The 18,901-nt window shown below is 46.3% G+C and overlaps 1 protein-coding gene across 2 annotated transcripts in view; it reads right to left on the bottom strand.

Moving 5' to 3' along the window:
• HAUS4 (HAUS augmin like complex subunit 4) overlaps positions 1-18,901 on the bottom strand; it is a 132,484-nt gene that overhangs the window by 29,201 nt on the left and 84,382 nt on the right. For both annotated transcript variants that reach the window (XM_086923663.1, XM_086923664.1), the window contains one exon: positions 10,207-10,275. In XM_086923663.1, the coding sequence (XP_086779789.1) occupies positions 10,207-10,275 (69 nt within the window). The remainder of the gene's footprint in view (positions 1-10,206; positions 10,276-18,901) is intronic.

An 18,901-nucleotide genomic window follows, 5' to 3' on the forward strand; every position in this document is an offset into this window, starting at 1 on the left:
CAGAGAGTGGGTGGAGCTTCAAGGCCATACCCGGATACAGCATGCCTCGCAGAGCAGCACATGCACTGCCCAGGCTTGATCTAAAAATTATGTAATAGAATACTCAAAAGGTCCCAAGCAAGTAGCGGATGCTTCGAAGAGTGTCAACCGGCTCATAACTGACCAGGACTTCAACAAGGTCTTAATTTAATGAATACTTTATTTTGGATGTCAGCAAGATGGCAAAAAAGATTCAGGCAGCAATTCAGCCTGTCTTTTAATTGACCAATTTGGGAAGTACCGCACAAGGCAGCCAAAAAGTCCAAAACCTTTGGAAGGAGATCGGTTCGTCTGAAGATGCTGGTCTTTCCTAGCACAGCATTGTTCGAAAATTCACCATCAAGACACCAGATATGTGCCTTTTTGTGAGTGCAGGAGACGAAGTGCTTAATTTGTAAAATAATAATTGCCAGGGCCCTGACCAGGCAGCCACTGCAGCTTGAACCACCCACATTCACTACCAAAGACGGTACCAAAACAATTACTAACCATCTCTCTCACTTGCAAGTGAGACAGTTAAGATTATTCCAGATTCCTAAAACTAAAGGAATGGATGGGGAGGCAGGGATTAGTAATTTTCTGTGTATATTGATTCATAAACAACCGTTGTTCTGCTCCTCTCTAAATTAGATGATCAGTGCCACCATGTGGCAGACTGGTTTATGTGTGGTATTGACAATTAAGTACCGGTGCCGAGCACCAGAAACCACTAGCACAAATTAAGCACAGAGGAGAACAACCCTCACCGATTCTTAGCCATATGAGGGGATGGCTTTGGTGGAGGCTTCCCTCAAATGTAATCCTTGACCTCAATCTTTTAGCGCAATTGAAGAAAAAGTACAACAATTTTTGCAGCCGTTGAACTGGTAGAGAGGATGGAAGCAAAAAGGTTTTTTTGTGAAGATTATATGCAAAGATGTTTCTAGCCACAAGTTGATCTAGGGAAAAATATGAAGAAAGAGCGGACTCAGCTGGAAAAAAAGATAAAAGTAGGAGAGCAGAGCTCAGATGGGATGCTTGGGAATCAGAGCTATGGTGGCCTGAAGGTGGATTGGCGTGCTCAGTTCAACTCAACTAAAGGCCTGCAGTTTGAGCAGTTTTAAATTAAATTAATGTGCTATGAACACACACCTGTCTTTTGGCATGTACATAAAGCCTTCTATTTTGTGTAAAACTACCAAGCTTCCGAACCTGAGGACACCAAATGATTCTATAAAGCAAGATTAGGAAAGCTCAATTGCTGGCGAGACCATGTAGTGTCTTACATTAGTCAGTAAGGGGTATGTTCCCTAAGAAAGTCACGGCAGCATCTTATGTGTATTACGTCAACTAGGGGTTGTCATAAGTTGACAATTAGCACATGCATAGCAGGTCTAACATAACACACTATCCACTGAGTCAGTCCTGATTTAGAGGCCAGCTAATCCAGCTACACAAATGTGAACTCATTTATTTGTCATACAAAAAAGGCTTAGTCAGTTAAAATAGTACACACTGGCTCTACTTAGACTTGAAGTGTGGCAGCATACTAGCTAACAAAGAAGGTAATTTAATCATTTGACAGACAAAAAGGTGATACCAGATTGGGAGAAAGCTCACATAAGAACTTATCTTCAATTATAGCTCATCACTGGCCACTGTCTGCAATTCACTGAGTTTCGCAAAAACATGATGGCCACCAGAACAAGGTACTTACCTTTAGCAGAGCTCTTTCTGGTGCTTCCTCTAACTGCAGATTCCTCACCTTTTGAATATTCTCCAGGCATAAGACTGGATCAAGAAAATCTTCAGCAGTAACCGTACACTCTGGTAGGTGGCATTGTATGGTTCCGTACTGACCTCGTTCCACTCTGCACATAACTTGTGGAGTTGTACATTGCGCCATCCATGTGTACTGACGTCAGTGGCTTTCTACTCTGTGTCCCAAGGCACAAAGATCAACAATAGACTAGTCCTCATCAATGTTAAGATTTTTAGACTTGGGACCTTTTTCACTGGAAAAGAACCCAGTACACAGAATGTGGAGGTGGGAGGGTCAGTGAGCAAGCTGCAGTTAGAGTTCCACCACAAAGAGCATTGCTGAAGGTAAGTAACTTGTTCTACCAATGGATACATCAATCAATCAATCAGGAGTTTGTTAAAGCACGACTACTCACCCGTGAGGGTCTCAAGGCGCTAGGGGTGTGGGGGGAGGTGGGGTGCAGTTTCCAGTCCATCAAGGAGGGGGTCTGTCGAAGAGCCAGGTTTTGAGGTTTCTTGCGAAGATGGGGAGCGATGTTGTCTGTCTGAGATGGAGCGGAAGGGCGTTCCATGCTTTGGCTGCGAGGAAGGAGAAGGAGCGGCCTCCCGATCTGGTCTTTCTGGTGCGAGGGACCACGGCGTAGGAAAGCTGGGCTGATCGTAGGGTCCTTTGGGGTGCGTGGAATTTGAGTCGGCTGTTCAGGTATGCTGGTCCGGTGCCGTGGAGGGCCTTGTGTGCGTGGGTGAGCATCTTAAAGGTGATTCTCGCCTCGACGGGGAGCCAGTGGAGTGTGCGCAGGTGCTGAGAGATGTGGCAGTGTTTTGGCAGGTTGAGGACCAGTCTTGCGGCGGCGTTCTGGATGTTCTGTAGCTTGCGGATGAGGTTTTTGTTCATTCCGGCGTAGAGTGCGTTGCCGTAGTTGAGTCTGCTGGTGACCAGGGCGTGAGTGACTGTCTTTCGGTGTTCGAGGGGGATCCAATTGAAGGTCTTACGAAGGAGGCGGAGGGTGTGGAAGCAGGAAGATGAGACAGAGTTGATCTGGCGGTCCATTTTGAGCTCGGAGTCCAGGATGATTCCCAGGTTGCGTGCGTGGTCTGTGGGGGTTGGTCGGGTTTCCGAGGGCGGTGGGCCACCAGGTGTCGCTCCAGGCATCGGGGTTTGGGCCCATGATGAGTACTTCTGTTTTGCTGGTGTTTAGTTGTAGGCAGCTGTTTTTCATCCATTTGGCGACTGCTTCCATGCCTTCTCGCCATCCAACTGCAGGTTGCTCTCCTTTTGAATCGTTACCAAAACAATACCTCCCCAAAGGCTTGTCTGTGAACTGTCTCAAAACAGAAAGTGCTGCATCACTGAGTAGTCCAAATGCCTTTCTCGTCAGACCTGGTAGTTCAGCCAATAGTGCTTTGTGAACGTGAGCAGCGACGCCCACGTTGCAGCCTTGCAAATATCCAGAACAACCACTACACGTGCCAATGTATTAGCACAGCCTTGGGTCCAGTGGAGCGAGCCCACAAGCATTCTAGGGGCTGCTGAGCCAACGCAGAGCATTTTGTAAATAAAAAGAACAAGCTAGGGACGAATGGTTCGTTTCTGCACTGCTCTGTCTAAGTTTCAGCGAATCCAACAAAGAGCTAATGGTTCACATGAAGTTCCCAGATACAATCAAAGTAGAAGCTACGATCCAGGAGATGGAATCTCCTACTCTTTAAAGGGGTGAAGTGGAGTGAAGTACACTTGGAGGGTGATGTTTTGCCGGACATAAAAAAAGAGTTACCTCCAGGGCCTCAACACCAGCTTGCCTGCAAAGAATGTTGCGCATTGTGGGTTGACAGAGATGACTTGTAGTTCACTCACACACCTCGCCAAAGTTATGGTGCTAGACTCACTAGAGTAAGAAGCTGCAATGGAAGCTGCAATGGACATCTGTGTAGTGGTTGAAAGAGAGTACATTAGGAATGTGAAAACGAGAACTAGATTCAGGTCACATTGGTGCACGAAGAAGGGTGGTGTGGGAGGATACGAATATTGCAGCCCATTCAAACACGTATCACAATAGGTGATTTAAATAAAAAGGCTAGTCCTGGAACTGCAGGAAACCACAAAAGCGGACAAAATGGCCCATTTAACAGTCCACAAAGTAAGTCATTGCCGGGCCAGAGAGAACACAAAGAGAACACAACACTCCGGAGACTTTGGCTTAAATTTGGTCAATCTACTGAGTATCACACCAAGCCACCAAGTTGTCTCAAAGACAAGAGTATACTGATTTCGTGGAAAGACACTTGACTGCCAGAATGACATCAACTACTTTGGAAGGAAGTGAAATGAAGTCAAATACTGCCACTTAATCTCCAAGCGTAGTGCCAGTTTCAGGACCTGCCCGGCTGCTGCGACAGAAGACCTTTCCCCTAGTGTTCTCGTCATTTCCAGAGGTGTGGTGCCTTCTGACACAGGGTTCACAATCCCACCTCACCCAAGGGAAAAGGCGTCTGATGGGAATGGGCATTGGGAGATTGCTGCGCTCAGTCGCTCCTGATCCCTTTTCAGAACACTGAGTAGCGAGAGGTAACGGTGTAAAGGTGCCGGACCTGGCTCCCACAATCCGCCAGGTGGTGTGCCATCGGGAAAATCTGCTAGTGTTCCAGCCATTCCAAGAGGAGTAGTGTCTCCTGACACAGGGTTCACAACCACACCGACCCTGCTATTGCAGTACCACATGGAGGCGGTGTTGTCCATGACTACCTGTAGCAGCCCTCCTCTGGTGGATGGCAAGAAGAGTCAACGCAAAGCAGATGGCCCACAACTCCAGAAGGTTGATGTGGAGACAGGTATCCACCTGAGACAAAATGTCTGATCCCCGCTGCTCCCAGATGGCTCCCCAATTCAAAAGTGATGCCTCAGTTGCCATTGCTCACTCTGGGCAGGGTAAGGGATCTGTCGCGGACCCAATCGCGGTCCAGCAACCACAACTGTAGATCTTTTATAGCTTCCTCCTAAATCGTGACATAGTTGGGAAGACCCCCTGAGACTCTGCTCATTTGGATTTCCGATGCCACTGTAGAGCCTTACCTGTGGGATGCAGCAAGCCAGGAAGCCAGGAACCCAAACAGTCTCAGAGTCAGTCACACAGAGTCAGGAGAGAGGCTAAAACATCAGGATCATGTCACAAATGTCCTTTAATCTCTGCTATGGGAGGAGGAATCAGCACAAAACTGCACCTTATGCAGAATAGCTCTGATGCATAGGAGCACCTGCAAAGGAGTCAGGCGTGACTTCAGCACCAGGACAGTGAACCCCAATGATGTAAGGAGGTTTGCCATAGTATGGAGGTGGGTGACGACTGCCTGTAGCAAGCCCACCTTCAGCAGTAAGCTGTCTAAGTAGGGAAAGACTGGAAGCTCTGACCTCTGAAGATGCTCTGCATTTCGTGAAAACCAGACGGGTACACTGGTGAGGCCAAAGAGGAGCACAGGAAACTGAAAATGCTCCTGCCACACTGTCAACCACGGGTAACGCCTGCAGGACGAGGAAATTAAAATGAGCGCCTTGCAGGTTCAACACTACCATCTAATCTCCAGGGGTGAGCCAGACAAGCCCTGGGTCAGGGTGACCTTGTCCCACCGCAGAAAAGAACTGAGAGGAAGATGGTCTAGTATGAAACAAAGGCCTCTCGTCCTTCGGCACTAGAAAGCTGAAGGATTAATAGCCAGTTCCAAATGCTGATGCCAACGCCCTCTCTATTGCTCCTTTGGCCAGAAGGGCCTGCACTTGTTGCTGTATGATAGACAGATGGTCCTCTGTTTGCTGTCATACTGGTAGTAGTGGAAGGTGGGGTGGAAATACATGGGAGAGCATTAGCCTGACAGACAATTTGCAGGATCCACTAGTGTGAAGTGATTGCTTGCCACCCCACCCTGGGAGAAAATGAAGGATCCTCTCTCCGACAAGGTGCCTGTGTGTATGGAAGAGCACACTAAAGAGGTTTTGCGGCTGTAGCTTATGGGAGAAGCTGGGAGTGGGCTGCTTGCTGCCCCTGTTGCCCACATGGTTTGTGGGAGGCGCGTAGAGTCAACTGGCCTGGATGCATGCAAGGGTGCTGGCGGAATCAAAAGCCCTATTGACACATTGGAGCAGACAAATCCAAGGAGCACGCTGTGGCCCTGCTGTCTAAGTCCTCGAGGGCTGAAACACCTTCTCACCATAGAGGAAAAACCAATCGGAGGGCCTGTCCATCAGGGAAGATTGGACATCCCCGGAGAGGCTCCTAGAGCTCATCCAGGCACGTCTCCAGTGTCACACTGGTGCCAATTGTCCGACCAAGGCAATATGTACTATCTAGCCAAGGAAATGTTCCTGCAGTTCTGCCATCTTGAATGGCTGGAGTAATGGGGGATGGAGGTAGAGGTGGGAGCTAGCTGGGTCATCCGGAGCAGGGTGGTAGCACCTCACTATCTATTTAGAGCAGAATGACAGAGGAGCAGAGCTGTACAACTTCAGCCACCAGCACGCAGAGATACTATTGGAAGATTTTCCAGATCCAGCCTGATGCATGAGGAATATTCAAAAGGTGATGAAACTGCGATTAGAAGTATCCTATAGAAAGACTAAATTCTAGGACTCTCTTGATTACACCACAATAGTGCCTGGGTTCAAACGAGGAGCCATATTAGTTTTGTGCGGACATTTAAATCCCATGTTAGAATTGATAAGCACATGATGGGATCAGACTCTTCAAATGTTCCATATATGCCTTCATTATGTGCATCCCAAACACAGACATGGTTTACCTATTGTGCAAAAAAGCTGCATCTTGAGTATTAAAAATTACTTTATGTCTTGAGTTACTGCATTTAAATGGTTATGATGGCTCGAGCAAAACATTCCCACTTACAAGCACAAGTCATTGGCCTGTGCACCTCCTTGAAGATTCTTATGCATTTTGAAAATGCAGTTAAATAACCAAATTGACCGGAGCTATTCAGTGACTAAGCAATACAGCACAACACTCTCCATCATTGCTGGCACAGACGTTTGTACAGATATTTCTACCAGATGGCAAAAGCATGGCTGATGTGCCCGTGGGAAGTTAAACAAAGTATCTTCATTGGCGCATGGTGCATTTCGCTCACTGTATACTAAGAAGCTGTAAATAAGTGAAATGCATACTCAAATATCCCAGGCTAATCGACAGCAGATACATTCCCCTAAGACTTGGTTGCAGGAGGCAAAGGTAAGAAAGTTATGTATTTTTCTTAGTCACAAAAAAGATCTACTTCTAGGGTTTTCTATTCTTGAAAGGACATTTGTAAATTGTGAGATTCAACTTTCACTCTCGTGACGGATGGAGATCTCTGCTCACACTGTTTGGTGGCTCCTTCTCAACGCCTAGTATGTGTTCTGACAGGAGATTCACGCATCTCAACCAGTGCCCAAGGCCATATCTTGTACCATTCCGGACAACTGATGTGAATGTGTCCTTTCTCTTCCGTTTAGCCAAATATTTCATTCATAGTATGCGGTCTATTTTAATTAAAATCATATTGTTATGGTGATTCAGGAATGCTGCTAGTGCCAAGACGAATTATTTCAGTTCAAACAAATAAACGACTAGTGTGCCCCTTTAAAAGTCCACATGCCCTCCATCGTGAAGCTATTCGTGTGCGAGCATCGTACTGCCTGAAATGCATCTGTACTAATGGTCACAAGTAGCATGTTTGCAAAGGGGCAGCCCTTCACCACAAGACTGTGGGAGTTCCGAACTTTAATCTTCGGTATTATTATCACTAGATCCCTTCGGGACCTGTCACCTGAGAACACAGTATTGCTTGTCACTTGTGGAGCAGTCTCATGAAACCTTGTGTTAGGAATTAGTGCAATGCATGATAGCATCGTACCCATTTGGAAGGTTCCCATCTTCATCATTAGAGACTGGTGTCTGGAAAAGAGGACATCCTCTTCATGTTGAGAAATGACAGGATCCTTTCACATGCAGGCTGGACTATTATTGTCTTTCAAAGCAGCATCTAAAAACAGCAGCACACATTAAAATTAAATGTGAAAGTGTCAAACGGACACCAAATGTCTTACTGGGCAAACAGCAATACTTTCCTTGCACTGCTGGAATGTTAGATGATATCGCAAGTAAGCTAGCTGTGATCTGATGGCAAGGAGTAACTCCAAATTCAAAGGATCTCCTTAAGCTAGTCCTGTGGGCACAGTTTATTCAGCCTTCTATGGTGGCCTTCAGGTAGGTGTTGAATTAACGCCACCATGTCTCTTTCCATTAAATCCAGTCACAGCAGCTCTTCAGAATTGAGAACTTGCTATTTACTAACTGAAGCCTTCCCCAAAGGCCACCGTTCTACCCGTGACCCCAGATGCTTTTCTTTGGATTTATTATCTGTTTGCAGGCTCTATGACCAACATGGATATTCCGCTTGCCATCCGATAAAGAAAGAAAATGTTCCAGAGGGACTGCTTTATATTAGCATTAAATTTGCAGTAGGCCCAACCTTGTCTTCAGCAAGTGTTAGAAATTACTTCCTTGCTTCCCAGCAGTCTTTAATATGGGAAAGTATTCACTCATTTTTAGCACTGTCACACCAAGGAAAACCTATGCTTTCTCATTAATTTCCAATACCCCTACACGAGGGTGTGCCATTCTCTGAATAACTGCATTATATGCTAAAGTGCCATCTGGTGGGGCTGCCCTCATGGGGTAGGAAGTTAACTGCTCTTCATAGGGAATAATATCTGCATTCAGCCTGTTCCCAGTACACCTGCTGTATGGGTCATGCCACTGAAAATGGCCAATCAAAAGCCTAAGGTGTGTCCACAATTGGGCAAAAACTGTGGCCACTTGGTCTCTGAAATGGGTTTGTTCCCTATGAATCTTTATTGTCACTAGTTTGTGAGCGTGCCGTTGGTGCAGTGGGAACATCATTTAAAGCCTCCTTCTACTTGTAATAGAAAATGCCTCAAACTCCTGTGAGAAAGTCTCTTAAACAATTAGTTTGTAGAAGTAGTTTCTGCTTTGTGGTAAGAGAATTCTGGCCAACTGAAACATGCTTTATTTATGGGTCAATGCGGAGTGTGCTCGGAACCTTGGGCCAAGTCTAGTCTTCAGATTAATGAAACTCATTAAATTCTCTCCTACAAAACTGGTGTCTGGTTTGAGGCCAATAGTCTTTGAGGTTTTAAAGCAAACAAAAAATATAGACTATTGACTTCAAGGGTCTTCAATAAAAAGGTATTTTTCTCAGGAGAAGTGCATGTTCTCCCTGGGGGTCCTTCATTGGGCAAAGGTTCTTTATTAAAGTTTTTGAAGACCAATTCACCTGAAGAATGCAATTGTCGAGAGGCTGAATGGGTCAATAGGACTTTCATTTTTGACTTACTGTTGGCGCCGTTTAGGCTGAAGTAATGTATGCCTTGCTGACTTTCTTGGACATCCCTTGATGTAATGCAGCATTCAACCAGACCTTTTTCTGTACTCCTGATAAGGAATGGTCGATATATACTTCATCTAGATCATTTAAGGTATATAGCTCCAAAACATTCTGACACCTTTCTTGTTTTCATTCGTTCTCAAAGATTCTACAGGTCTTGTAGGAAACCGTCTGCGAATTCAAAGCCACAACTGGCACAGAGCAGTTGATACCACAATGTAACAGTTTATACATTTCTGAAATGTGCAGCACTAAGTCGTCATGGTCACTGAGCAAACAAAGTTTGCAAAGGTTTCTTGCAATAAGGGGTGATGCACCTGGGCATGGGGTGTTTCTCATATTTCCGAACTACCATCCCATCCCCACTGCAAAGTCATTCTTGTAACAACAGGAACCATAAGCATCTGACACATAGAATCAAGAGGTGACTATTTTTGTTACACTGAGTGGTAATGTCCAGATGAAGGTTTTCTTTACTCTTTGATGAAAGTCTCCTAAGTATTCTTTGCAGTACTCCTGAGGACTGCCAGATCATACATGGGAAGACAATAACTGGAGGTGAAGTTTGTGTCAGTGCTTTGTGGGCTTCAGGTTAGTGATGAATACGAATGGGTGATCGGAATATGGCTGGGTCAACCTTGTCTATGTTCTGGTCTCCTTTAACTTAAAGCACTAGAGTAGTTGAAAATGTTATTTGATGTCCCATGAGTAGGGATCAAACACCAGTAGTAGCAGTCATACAGAGTGAACAAGACCTTGAAATACAAGTGCAGAAGAGAAAGGAATGCATAAGTATGCTGGTCCATGCTTGGATAAACTTTAAGATAAGGCACAGACATGAAGTCACAAGGTGAGAATTGTACAAGCATGATCATTCTTGGACCGCTAGCCTAGGGGCATACACATAAAGGCATGCAGATGGACAGGAAGAGGCACAAAAAGGAAGCTCAAACAATAACCTTCGCACATAGGCCTTACCGTATAATTCTGTGGACCTCCAACTTCTCTGGTGTATATGTGTCAATCAAGAGCTGCAACTTCTCGTACCTAAGAAAAGAATGGATGTCAATGCTGGTGAACTAAGAGTGATGACAAGTTCTCCACATCTTACATCCATAATCAGAATTTTAAATTGCGACTGTTGAATACCTTATCAAGAAAATTGCACTCATGTCTAGCCAAACGCAATTGCTACTTAAACTGAAGAGAAAATGACATCAACAAGGGAATAAAATCTTCCCGCGATTGACCTGTGTAGAGGAGAACATTTCACAAAAAGACTCAGTAAAAGCATTAAAGGTTTTCACCAAAGAAGAATCATTTGTCTTCGGTATTCGTTCTCCAGCACCGGCATTGTTCATGGAGCTGTATGCTTTTTCTTTTAAAATAAATTCTTCTCCAGCCTAGTGATGGCTGCTGAATATTTGTACGTGAGTATTTTTCATTCTCTGGCCATCCTTATATTAACGGCTGTAGGTTGGAAAAATACTCTGCTTCTGTGGAATTTTTAGTTCATATGAAAGCTTGTATAAATAGTAACTCCTCAACCATTCTTGTAGGGTACTTGAGAAGATCATAAATTAATCTATATACACCTATGTCCTAAATCTTCCACATTACTACGTGTGGACATGCCCAAGCCTCGTACTCAGCACCCGCTCAACGTGCTCATACTCCCCAAGAGCCTCTTAGTTCAGAGGGCCAATACTTGTGGTGCACTGCACTGGGGTGCGGACATGCACTTTTCATCTCCTACTTTTGGAATTATTTTGTGGCTCATGTCGCCTGGATACTTGACCTTAGGTGCACTGAATTAACTTTTCCCCCTGGAAGACACCACTTACAACTCACAACACCATCACACACAGACACACACATACTTAGTTAAAATTATTTTTGAAAAGGGCATTGAAAATTAATCTTTGCTGGCAGGATGACTTTGGTAGTCACGCTTCCTTGGAGTTCGGGGACTCTACTGTAAGAAAACAGCATGCAAGTAAAACAATTCTTTTCAGATCCCCGACCCAGCACAGCTTTTACTTCTGTACAGGAAGGGGCTTAGTGCACCAGCAATGTAGCCTACTACGGCAGCACACGTAGTAGGAAACATCTTGACATGTAGTCAATGCTTAAGACTGAGAATGGTGTTGATGTGCCCTGCGCCCAAAACAAGCTGTTCCAAAGAGCTTGGCCCAGACAAATCCTGCAAAGCAGTACTCTAACCACGTTCCACAAGTAAGAGTAAATCATACCTGTGCTCTGGCCAAAGGGGACACATTTTCTTCCAATATTCTTTTGCCGTATTATACCTACCGGGCACTGTGTAGAACAACCCATATCACTGTGCAGGAGCCATGGACAACACACTCACACTCTAAATCCATCTTCTATGGCCCCTTGAAATCTGAGGCTGCTGAACAGCATACTGCAAAATAAACTACTGATACCATGGCCTCTTTAATATAAAGTTGCTCCAGACCACAGTGGTCTATCATGCCCCAGGATTTGATCTTCAGTTGGAGAAGAAATTGTATTTCCTCTCATCAGAGGAGTTTAGAGGGCTACTCAATCAGTAGATTCACGGCAAGTAGAACGCTGAGGAGCGAGTCACAATAAATAAACCTGGAGACCCAAATACTCCACTACTCACTGGATTCTCAACACACACAAAACATTAGTCTGTTTGGCCAATTAAAAAAAATAATTCCAATGAATGGGGTCTTCAAGTTTGTTTAGGCACCAGATACCGTTCAGGGGAGACCAGCTATGCACAAAACTGCCAATTAAAAAACACAAGTTACAAGGAGGTGGCAAGGCAGTGAAGAATCTGCAGTTAGTGAGCCCTCTAGAAAGAGTTTTACTGAAGGTAACTACATTGTTTTCAAGATGAATCTCTATGTGAACAGGTACCAAATATAGAATCTCCAAAGGTAGTGAGTCTATCGAATGGCGCAGACCAAAAAATCCTGTAACGTGCTCCTTCCGCCAGACATGGCTTTCAAGGCAGCAGTGTTTCTTTATCATGTGGATTGACATCACATCACAGCCTGACAGATGGCCAGAACAGGCACTCCCCATGCCAATGCAGTGGTACCAACCTTGGTTCTGTTTAAATGGGCCCACAGACCTTTCAGAGGTGATTTCTTGGCCAATGCGTAGCAGATCTTAATACAGAGAATCCATCTAAATATGATCCTTTTCTGCACTGTTTTACCCTTCTTAGCCCTGGAGAACCTCACAAGAGTTGAAAGGATCAATGTAAAAGATCAAAACTCATTTGGGGTCCAAGGGATGGAACCTACCCTCCTGTTTCGAGGGGTGAGGCGGAGGAAAGAACACTAGAAGGATGGCGGATTGTCCAACATGAAAAGGTGTCACAACCTTCGGCAAGAATGCCGCCCTAATCTGCAACCCCAGTTTTTCTGGGGAAAAAAAGTGGTGTATGATTGATGAACAGACAGGGCTTGTAGCTCACTCAAGTGACAAGCAGCAATTCTTGCTATGAGAAAGACTGTTTTGAGAGTCCGTAGACACAAAGGACAGCTTTGCATTGCAGTAGCGTCTGCTACTGGACCCAGGTGGGGGGATGGGAGGGGGTGTGGGGGCAAAAACAGAAGAAAAAAAAACACTTACCTGAAAACAGACAGCCACTGCCTCTCCTACGTCCTCTTCTTCCAGTCTCCAGTCCTGCAGCAGGAAGCAGCTACGTTCAGTCGAAGAGCCAGGTCTTGAGTGTCTTCTTGAAGATGTTTAGGGAGGGGCCGCCTCTGATGTCGATCGGGAGCTTGTTCCAGGTCTTGGCCGTGATGTAGGAGAAAGCTTTTACCCCTGTTCTGGGTCTGCGGATCCGCAGGATTCCGGCGAGGGCGGCGGATCGGAGTTTTCTCTTGGGTGCGTGGAAGGAGATTCTCTCATGGAGGTATTGGGGTCTGGTGTTGTGAAGGCATTTGTAGGCGTGGGTCAGTACCTTGAAGGTGATTCTCTTTTCTATAGGGAGCCAGTGGAGGGTCCGCAGGTGTTGGGTGATGCACTCGTGTCGAGGGATGCAGAGGACGAGTTTGGGTGTGGTGTTCTGAATGGTCTGGAGTTCGCGGAGCAGAGACTTGTTGATCCCGGCGTAGAAGGCATTTCTGTAGTCCAGTCTGCTGTTTATGAGTGTGTGGGTGACGGTCTTCCTTGATTCTGGGGGAGGGTCCATTTGAAGGTCTTTCGGAGGGTGCAGGGGGGGTTTAAGCAGTTGAGGGCGATGGCGTTGACCTCTTGTGGCCATGGAGAGGGAGGAGTTGAGTATGATGCCGAGGTTATGGGCGTGGTCCAGGGGGTGGGAGGGCTTCCGAGGGTAGTGGGCCACCAGGTAATGTTCCATGCAGAGGAGGATGGTCCGAGCACGAGGACATCTGTCTTCTCCGAGTTGAGCTTCAGGCAGCTGCTGCTCAGCCAGGATGCAATGTCCTTCATTCCTTCCTGGAAGTTGAGCCTGGTGATGATGGGGTCCTTGGTGAGGGAGAGGATGAGCTGGTTGTCGTTGGCATAGGATACTATGCGGAGTCCGTGCTGTCTGACGATGGCGACGAGGGAGTGTCATGCAGATGTTGAAGAGCGTGGGGCTGAGTGACGATCCTTGGGGTACTCCACAGTTGATTTCCGTTGGTTTGGAGAGGAAGGGTGGCAGTCTGACTCCTTGGGTTCTGCCGATGAGGAAGGAGCGGATCCAGTCAAGGGCTGTACCCTGTATTCCAACATTGCAGACTCTGGCAGTGAGTGTGCATTGGGAGACAGTGTTGAATGCTGCAGAGTGCAGGGTCGCGGTGTGTCCTTGGTCGAGGAGGGTGAGGATGTCGTCTGTGGCGGCTAGTAGAGTGGTCTCGGTGCTGTGGTTGCTGCGGAATCCGGATTGGGAGGGGTAGAGGATGGAGTGTTCTATGATGAAACTTTTCAGCTGGGTGGGGGCGCTAGGTGGCGCATGAGCGGAATGGCCGCCCTTGCATGAGGCTCCCGCAGGCTGGCATCAAAATCTATGATTTATCCTGTTCCACCGGAGGTACAATGCCTGAAATGGAGTGGAGAAATGTCCCTACATAACCAGAGACTCGGCGGTGTGAAAACGTGAGGAGTTTGCAGCGTTTGGTGTCGGAAAGCAGCAGCTGAGTTCACAGACCAGGGACAGTAGCAGACACGCCTGGAACTGCAGTGCAGCGTCACAGGTCACGAAAGCGCTGTGGTCCCCACGGAGGAGGCAAACCTGCAAAAAAGTAACGGCGGGGTTAACATCGCACTGCCTGTGTGCCCTATGGAGCCGCCAGCTCTTGGAGATCACTGGGAAATACCCGTCAACACGAGAGACGGAGGTAGGCGGAGAACGCTATGCGAGAGAAGTGGCGGGGGAGGACGCTGCGGGGAAGAATAGCTGAGGCACAGCAGCGGCCAGCGAAGGCGGCCATATTGAGAATGAATACGGAGAGAAGCCGGCCCGCCTTGATGGTGTACTGAGGTGGGCCTTTTGATACAAGACATGGTGTGCCTGTTAACAGCGTGAACGGCAGGAGCGGCTCTGGTGACACGACTGCAGGTGATATAACGGGCCACAAAGAAGCTGACAGGCCAAACTTATTCCCTTTAATAGGCTGGAGGTGAAAATAACAGACACAGTGCACGCACTAAGGGACAGTTGACTCCCAAACACTAAGATGGCGGCGCAGGGAGGGCCCCAATGGAAAGAGGAATAGCCATACTGGGAAAAGACAGGAGACGATAGAGCCAGCTCAATTTCAATTATGCATTGTGGGGTGTCACGCCACACAGGAGACGGTTGCACTCGCCGGTGGCACTGGTCAGCGGAGGGACGTGCGCAGACAGGATCGCGACCTGAGGGCCGCTGGCAGTAAGACTCACTCCCAGAGAAAACTGCAAAATAAGGCACCCGTGAAGAGTAAGAGCTGCGGGGAGCCATTTACAGATAACAATCTCTACCTCTGAAAGACCGAGTGAATAGCGCCTCCAAAAATAGGGGTAGCGACACAGCGGAAAGCCCTGTAGAATGACGGAAAAGCAGCTGTAAACAATCTAAATTGGTGTTGATAACTATAGTGAAACCCGATAAAGATCCAACACTGCGCAGTCACGAGATCCAGGCCTAGCCTAATACCATAACGCGCCAGGGAAGACAGAACAAAGATGGGGGAGCCAGATGGAAAAACACCCATTACATCGATGTAAATACATCGCGGGGCTATCGCACCGCGACTTTTACATCGCATGGTCGTTGACATCGCAGCCTTTTAGTGCGCATGCAAGAACGGCGCGATGGCATTAACATTGCATGCAATTACAACGCATGCGATGTTAAGATGCCATTACAACGCAACAGCGTTGTAATACAAGAAAGCAGAACACAATTGTAGGAAATGTGCCTTTTCTAAAAAAAGAAACGGCAACGGGCTCCAGCTATTTCAGAAGCGTTGTAATACAAGAAAGCAGAAGAACATTTATTTATTTTAGAATTAAAACCGGGCTGGAATGCTTCTGAGATCTCCAATGAGACCTGCCAGTTATGGGGTGATGACAAATGCAGAGCTACACAGAGGCACAACAAAAGGAGTGGCTGCATAAGAGGGTATAAGGCAGTGCTAAGAGCTCCATGCGGGCTAACATTTATTTATTTTAGCATTAAAAGGGAAACGGGCTAACATATATTTTATAATTAAAACGGAAACGGGCTAACTGATATCTTAGACTTACCGCATCAATGACAGTGCGAGGATGTGGCTGGCTGATAGCTCTGCCGACTTTGGTGTTGGCAACCAGGGTTCGAGCCTCCTATCAAGTCGCCACACTTTTATGTATTCACAGGCTACATATGTTATTATCACTACTGTCACTACTGGGTGGATGAATGGATAGGTGCTGGGTGGATGGCGGATGCATGGATGGGATGGCTGTACGGATGGATGCATGGATGGGTGTATGGCTGGATGGATGCATGGATAGGCGGATGGATGAATGGATGGTGGATGGATGAATGGATGGCTGTATGGATGCATGGATGGGTGAGTCGCCACACTTATGTATTCACAGGGTACATATGTTATTATCACTACTGTCACTACTGGGTGGATGGATGTATGAATTAAGGATGGGTGGAAGGATGTGTGTGTGGTGAGTGGGTGGAAAGATGAATGGATGCAACATGTATTAATGGATGGCTGTATGGATGGATGCACCAACATTGTGAGGTCCCCTCTTTCTCACCAATGGCACGGGACTATTGTGGGGGCCCCACAATGATGAAGGGTTTATGGGCCTTCTGCTCTGGAGCCTCACAAGCTCACGGCTGCCACCTTGCTGCGCCTGGCCACGCCCCAACACTTTTCCTTTGTGATGTGCACATTAAATGCAATCCTGCTTCTAGGTTACTTCCAAAATTACCTGAAATGTTATTTAATTACATTCTATTTGTACTGTTCCACATCTCTGTTGTAATTGTGTGCATTATGTTCTATCAGGACAGATTTTGATGTGTTGTTCTTTTTCTTGTTATTATACTGTTTGTGCTTTTATTTTGGAGTGTTTAATGTTGGAATTTAATTGATGAACACCATGTTTTATGTTTATTTACCATGTTTTCCAAATGCACGTCATTATGGGATGGTTGTTTTAGAGTTATTTTGTACTCTATGTGCCACCTCTAAATCGGGCACTGAGTTTGTTCAATTGGGTCCTTCATGTATGTCATATGACTGGGTACCGTTAATTTTCATTTGTTCTAAACGTATTTTCTAACGATTCTGAACGGTGGAGACATACATGTTCAGAGAAGATACATGCAGCCCAGTTCTCATACAATAAACCATGTGAATGAATTTTAAATCCTTTCACTGATCAAGTTACGAGGAGAGTACACCATCAAATTTGGCTACTTCCCTCGAAGGAGAGGATAAAATGATTAAATGAAAGGTAAAATAAAATTGAAGGGAACCTTTACTAAGGTTAGCTACAATAATGTAAAGTAATAAGGCTCATCCATTAAAAAGAATATATATAAACTGTTCTATAGTCATATTTAAGTTTCCTTATTAAGTAATATTGAAGCAATGCATACAAAACTTCTGCAAAAGTACGTCTAAAAATTTCACAACACAAACCTTCCAAAAACACACGGCGCAAAACTAGGAAGTAGTGATGGGGAAAAATAATTACTAACCCAGTTTAACTGGCTATTGTATTGTGGTTGGAATTGTGCTGTGTTTAGAATGTCCTGTGTAGGAAATGTTGATTGGGGTGTGTGACATTCAAAGGCGTGCTCCAGAACCGCTGCAGTGAGTCTCGCATCACTTAAGTATGTAGAGTTGTGGACAGTGAGTGTAGTGCCAGTCGTGCAGAACCATCTATATGCGCACATCATATTCTAGATATTGTAGTTGTGGTGATGGAAAGAGACATGTTTTTAATGCTTCCTAGAGTTGGAGACGGCTGATTTTCAACGTGTGGCCTCAAACATCGCGTTGTCATGTCGCGCGATGTTAAGTCACCGATGTGAAACGCTATGTAATTAAATGGCCGCATTTGCGTAGTAACAGCGTGCGATGGGGAAATTGACCATGTGACGGAAGTTGCGATGTAATTGCTGCAATGAGAACTCCCGCGATGAGATTGTTTACGATGGATCGTCATACAACCGAGCCAGATACTCGCCAACCGAAGCTAACAATTGACACCAAAAATTCCGGAAGCGGACCTTGGAGCAGAATCCTCGCAGCAGGAACAGTCTACACCAGGGGAAGACCTGAAATCAATATAGCTGGAAGTGCGACAAGGTTTCGCGGTCATCGCGGGTAAATGGGGAGTTTCAACATTACACTGAGCCAAATTTACAGTATGTTTTGCGTATGATGGTTTTTGGGACATGCACATTTTGAAGCGTACACGCTTACAGAGCACAGACCACTTAAGACTAGGCAGATATGATGACACAGGAGGATAACACTACACTAAGAGTGATGTCTTGGAACGTCAGGGGCCTGGGGGACTCGAGGAAACGGAGGCAAGTTTTAGCTTACCTAGACCGACAACAAGTACACGTGGCACTATTGCAAGAGACATCTCGACCCGAGGGCCAAGAATCACTTTGCCAGTAAATGGGAGGGGTGTTGGCTCTTTTCTTCCTACTCATCTTATGCTCGTGGGACAGCCATACTCTTCAAGAAACAAATCCGCTTTGAGATGGCTGGGGTGATAGAAGATCCACAAGGCAGATATGTTGTTGTGTCGCGGAGACTGGGTAGAGACTCAGTCACGATTGCCTGCTGTTACGGCCCTAACACGGATAGCAAATTTTGACAGTTGGGTCCACTCACATAATATGGGGGGGGGGTGTATTTCACACCAAGACAGATCTAATACGGCCCCACACCACTATACCAACGCACAGGAGGCGCTGAAGGGTATCATTGAGGAGGGTGGACTGATCGATAGTTGGAGACACATGCACCCACAAACACAGGAGGGCACACACTACACGTCGCACAGGGGGACAGGGGCAAGGATAGATTATTGTTTGCTATCAAGGGCATTGGGGTCCAGTGTATGCAATGAGATGCACCTAGCAAGGACATTCTCGGATCACTGCCCGGTGAAGGTATCGCTTGTTCCACCAGGATATGATAGTTCTAGGCCA

The sequence above is a fragment of the Lissotriton vulgaris genome, chromosome 5 (genome assembly GCF_964263255.1).
Source record: "Lissotriton vulgaris chromosome 5, aLisVul1.2, whole genome shotgun sequence".
Lineage (NCBI taxonomy): Eukaryota > Metazoa > Chordata > Amphibia > Caudata > Salamandridae > Lissotriton > Lissotriton vulgaris.